The sequence below is a fragment of the Sphaeroforma arctica genome, assembly GCF_001186125.1.
Source record: "Sphaeroforma arctica JP610 unplaced genomic scaffold supercont1.470, whole genome shotgun sequence".
NCBI classification, from domain to species: domain Eukaryota; class Ichthyosporea; order Ichthyophonida; genus Sphaeroforma; species Sphaeroforma arctica.
Genome location: NW_014040088.1, coordinates 35,476 through 41,123, shown reverse-complemented (window position 1 = coordinate 41,123; position 5,648 = coordinate 35,476). Strand labels below are relative to the sequence as shown.

Genomic DNA, 5,648 nt, shown 5'->3' with positions numbered 1-5,648 from the left:
ACACACACACACACACACACCACTACCACCATTGTACTTTTCATCAAAAAGTCAGCCTATCGCACTTGTACACATATTGGAATTCACGTGCATGTCATGTATATACACCCACACACTCATACTTGTAGTTGTTTGATGTAGACAAACCAACAAACCAAAACTCGCCTAACCGCTTTGCATAAACACATCATGATGTATACAAACTCCTTAACGAGCATGAGCTGATCGTCGAGCGTCAAATCGAAATGATGCCATCATCAAATGTAAATAGGTAAGATCTAATCTTCAGCACATGCAGAAGCATACGTACACATACACGAGTACAGAAGCACTATTATGTATAGTATCGCACAGGTCACACCTCAGGGTTCATATATAGACAGTCATGCATCGTATCAAATTTTTCGGCACCATTGAGTGTCAGAAACGCGTGATCGATGTCCAACACATACATTGAGCATACTTGCACAATCCATTGCTAGAAGTACACAACATGAAGCCTGGCAAATCTCACGTGTCAGTTTGCACACACACCTTAGCGTTCATGTGTAGATAGTCAGGCATCAAATTATAGGGTACGCCACCATCGGGTGTCAGGAATTCATGCCCGATATCTAGCACATATACAGCCGCGGCGTGCGTGGGATCGGTTTCGTATGTGTCCTTCAAATTGGCATTGATGATCTGATGTTTGTCCCTGAGTCTATTTGGGCGCTCACCTCGAGGAAGCAGGGCCTGTGACCAGAGTGTGAAGATCATATGGATAACTTGGTAGTGAGCTAGATTTCGAATGTATAATGACTGAAAGTGGTATGTAGTTCCGTACTAGGGCACACATAAGAAGATGCTCGTACAGGTGAAGAGATGGGTCGACAGATAGCTCAACTTTTATCAACATGAACATTTATAGACAGCTGAGAATTTTCCTCCCATATCCGCTGCGAACGCCAGATGAATGTAACTAAGACTTTGCGCAGATGCAATACAAGGATTCGAGTAGCATCACCACGAACGATACTTGGCAGGAAACGAAGTTAGACTGGCATGTCAGTATGGAGAGTACCCCAATACCTACCATCACCACTATCCTTGCCGAGGGCTTCTCTGTGCGGATGTAGTTGACTATGGCTTTGATGCCTTTGATCGTATCCTCGGCATCCACCCCGTGGTTGTTTGTACCAGCCATGATTACCACCACCTGTGCATTACGCCGGGATACATACATATTCAAAGTTTCATGTCATGTGGATTGGGAACTCCCATGTGTAGATTGAAAGTACTGGTGATTGATCATGGGTGACGACGACGACGTTCATTGCACCACACCGGGTTGCTTGTACACTCAGAACGAGAAGACAAAATACTTCATTGGTTGTAGATAACAGGTAACTCCTTGATGTGCATTCATGCTTAAGAGCTTCCCGTGTGTAACTACAGTTGTGATCTATGCCCATATTGTTGCGACAAGAAAATCGATAAGTCACTGTCTCTGTGGCCTATGAGCTGCCATGCTAATGTACGTGCAGAATACGTTAGTAGGGATGGCAAGCATCGTACTCTGATGCAATACATTGAAACACCATATCCTCCGCCCTTTTCGGACATTTCTGTCCTATTTTTAATATCACGATGTGTTGGGTTTCCCGACTTACCCTGTATGACCCAAGGTTTTTAGAACACAACGCGGAAACAGATACTACGGGGGTCGGTGTGTGTTCCATCAATGTTTTAAACCATTTCTTAGCAAACATCGTTTATAGCACAAACATCGCAACGAGGCTGATGGTCTGCTGTGTGACAAGAAGAAATTGTACTCAGTTTCTGTCTCAATAACTACCAGACAGTGATACAACCCTTTACCTGCCACAATCACCTGGTATACAAGCATTCCCTGTCGTAGATAGCGCCCACACACATCACAACCGAAAACTACATTCTAGTGACAGATCCACTTACCATTTAAAGAAACTACACCGTGCGATGTGTCAGTACCTCTGAGTAACTTCACAGATATACCATCGAAGGTACTCACACGCACACCTTCATACATAAGACACGGGTGCAATGCTTGCAATCATGCTTGCACCGATGAGGTCGTATTCGACTAAGACTTTAAGTCGCGTAAAGCCTCTTCGCACCCCACACAAACACACAAGTCTAGTGTCGACCTTATGTATCGAAACCAAAATTAAACAGCCTCGTGAGGATGCTTCAGAACCTTCGAATCATAGTTAAGTCCTCCACACACATAATACACGGGCACCCTCAGTGTATCTTGATCAATGTGGGCCAAGGCTTCATAAGCGCACGCTCGCATATCGGTAGCCTTGGTCGAGTCACCAAATGTACACTACACAGGCCGACACATACGCTGCCTTATATTGGAATGCTTACTTTTACCTTCCAGAAGAAAAGCAACAAAAGTTGAGTGCGATCAACGACGTCTGTGACGTGTGCGCTGTTACCTTGGGGTTGGTGGGGGTTAGTTCACCATTCTGCAGACGCCATAGTATATGTTCGGTACGATCGCCGCCTATGCCTAGGTTAACCGTTTGAGAATCCCAGCTCTGATCCCACGACTAGGCAGTGAGTGAGAACGATATAGGAATAAGGTGAGTAGACACGATTTGGGGAAGGGTGTTTACAAGTTAGAAATTCACATAAGAAAGCGGTATAGTGGTTGATGTACTGCAGAAAATTCTGAGGAGCGGTGTAGGTGAAGTGAACCTATCTATAAAAAAATTCAAGTCAACCCCTGTAGTGTCTGCTGTGGGATTGGGTGGGGGTTGCACGACGGTCGTGAGTGGCTTCTAATTCGGATACACACATTAAGATGTGACTCCCGATTTGTTAGTGCTCCTTGCAGCCTTCACGCTAATCAATTGACACCCATACAGTGCAAGGAATTTGACTGATACTTGTATACTGCAATCGTACGCATACGTTGATTAGCTTTCTTTATACGGGTTTCATTAGTGCAATACTTCACACGAGCCTCGCTACAAGACGGTGACGTGGCCCAATGAGTTATAAACATATAATGGTGTAGTACAACCCATTGCACGAGTGGTCTTACCATATCTGTGTGGGACCGTCTCTTGCACTACAAATGTCTCAACCCAACTGGGCTGGACAACACGCACACACTTAATACCAGCCACGTGTTCAGCTGGCCGACAGGCCCGTGCACCCACAACGACATGTGCGCAACCACTCCAAGGTATAACGTACCGCGTAGTCACGCCATCTTTGTATAAGACTGTCTCCGGCAAATACGTAGGGCTTAGTGTTGCCTGCGTCGGCGTCGCGTGTGAGCTTGGCGTGCTGTGTGCGGGAGCATGATTACAAATCGTTGACTTGAGTTTGGGAAGAGACTTGCGCTTCACCAACAGACCAGAATACGACATCGCACGGGGTGAGATGGATGCGAGACTGGCAACGTGCATAGACTTCTGACTATTGGAGATGCATTATGCTGGCTCGATGTCATAGGGTCGACTAGAACACTGCTCACCGGTATTGTGTAGTGTTCATTAAACACGCACCGGAAAAGAATTTAATACAAACTGAATAATTCCTATATATACTAGAGAACCCCGACTCGATTAATACATACATGCATGCACTACAGGTATATCAATCGAATACAATTCAGAAACACGTATACATACTAACGGATACATGCGGTATATACAATACGCTTGCATATGAATATTAATATGGCGCATATTCTCGTTGTATTTATATGAAAGCATTCGTGCAATGATGCAAGCGAAAGTAAATCTATGCATACCATGGAATCCCACCGACCGTCCCCATGCATATCAGCAATAGGAACGCCGCTAGCTGATCTGGAGTGGGACATTCTTTTTGTTGGCGAATCTGCAATAGGTTCAGTATAAACAATAAAAATTCAGTACAGAGTTAATTCAGATTGTGAGGACGAGATTCGTCAATGTAAGATACGATGCAATGTGTACTCAATAACAATGATGATCGTAGTTGTGGCAGTGAAATGCCGTCGTGTGCATGATGTATATACAGAATCGCGCACGTGTATACGAACTCAATTTTGGTGGACATGTCGGTATAAAATATGAGAGTATTTGAAAAGCGTGCAGAACCTCAATCTTCCGCCTTCTTTCTTATATGACTAAACATAATTAGTACATCGTGCTGACATTACACCTCAACGTCTGTCTATCTCTAGAACTTGACAATCTGGGGGGGAGGGGGAATACGACCTTTATCTTGTTACAGAAAGGTCAATGTATAAAATTGGGTACAAAGTTAAAGCACAAGTAAAATTACAAATGTTTGTAGACCGATTTCTAAATGGACATACAACGCTAAACGTGCTGCATTTAAACATCGACGTGAACAAGCATATAACGTATACGTGAGTGTGTAATTTTAGGTATGCTTTCTTACAAGTGAGAATAACATCTGTGGCAATATGTATAACTACCTGTATCCGAGTTGGCGTCGGCCAGATTGTTGGAACAATGGATTGGGCACACGTTGTGCCGTCTTTTAAAAATCTAAGTAAACGGGCATCTATAGATATACATGTATATGTATGAATACACCTCCCTGTAAGTGCTATCACGACCGTATGAGAGAAATACAAAATGCCTTACCTGTGAACGAGTTGGCGTCTGGCAGATTATCGGTTTGCTGGTGGAAGAGGACGAACAGTACCAGACAGACCAATATGCCATTAACTATCCAGGATACTTTGATTTGAGCCATCAAAAAGATCCCGTAGTATAGGACGCGTGAAGCAAGACTATTTGAAGGAAGCCACGGCACCGGGGATGTGAGTTAGGAACAAGTGTATGTGACCACAAGAGAGAACGGAGTTGAGTCGAACTATATATAAATATATGGTGCGTGTGTGGTTGGGTGGGTGGGTGTGTACACGTGTACGTGTACGTGTGTGTGTGTGTGTGTGTGTGTGTGCCTGTGTGTGTGGGTGTATACACCCGGATGTATATATATATCGATACATGACTCGTGAATATGAAAGTATATACTTCTTACTATATGAAAAAAATCGAATTTTCAGTTTTTTTAGTTTTTTTTTAGTCTTATCGATTTCCATCGCAACGCAGCAACGGTCACTTCACACTCGACATATCAGCTACCATCATAATATATTTTCACACGCGTGCATGTTATCGTTTAGAACTACACTATATTTGGAGGTATTTGTGTGATTCTATATAATCATACTCAACAGAAAGGTCATATCAACCATATTATGACAGATTGCATGTACTCTATTTATAAACTTTTTCGATTTCATGAGGATTTTGTGAACCTACATAGACTTGTACTATACAATCGTCGTGTGCATGTAATTTATAAGCTCACACCATATTAATCAAGCCTGTATGTAGTTCTATAGATTTACATCAGCATATAATTGTACTCAATACAAACATAGCGTGTTCTCTTCTACGCCACAGACTCTACCATGTCTGATAGAAGTAATATTGTTGACATTGTGTCGGCAGTGCCGGTTGAATCCCCTACACCGACAAAGGTAAAAGTTGCCAAAAGGAAAAGCAAAGTAAAGCTGGGCCTGCCGGACGAGCTGTCCAGCAAAAATGTGGTATGTACTAGATATATATATGCATGTATTT

The 5,648-nt window shown here is 43.2% G+C and overlaps 1 protein-coding gene across 1 annotated transcript in view; it reads right to left on the bottom strand.

The window, feature by feature from the left end:
- SARC_06531 (hypothetical protein) overlaps nucleotides 1-4,958 on the bottom strand; it is a 6,310-nt gene extending 1,352 nt beyond the window's left edge. The window contains exons 1-6 of the mRNA XM_014299559.1: nucleotides 4,641-4,958; nucleotides 3,794-3,882; nucleotides 3,232-3,324; nucleotides 2,466-2,579; nucleotides 1,076-1,198; nucleotides 535-735 (exon numbers count right to left, since the gene is read on the bottom strand). Of these exons, the coding sequence (XP_014155034.1) occupies nucleotides 535-735; nucleotides 1,076-1,198; nucleotides 2,466-2,579; nucleotides 3,232-3,324; nucleotides 3,794-3,882; nucleotides 4,641-4,752 (732 nt within the window). The 5' untranslated portion in view covers nucleotides 4,753-4,958. The remainder of the gene's footprint in view (nucleotides 1-534; nucleotides 736-1,075; nucleotides 1,199-2,465; nucleotides 2,580-3,231; nucleotides 3,325-3,793; nucleotides 3,883-4,640) is intronic.
- Nucleotides 4,959-5,648: the final 690 nt, after the last annotated feature.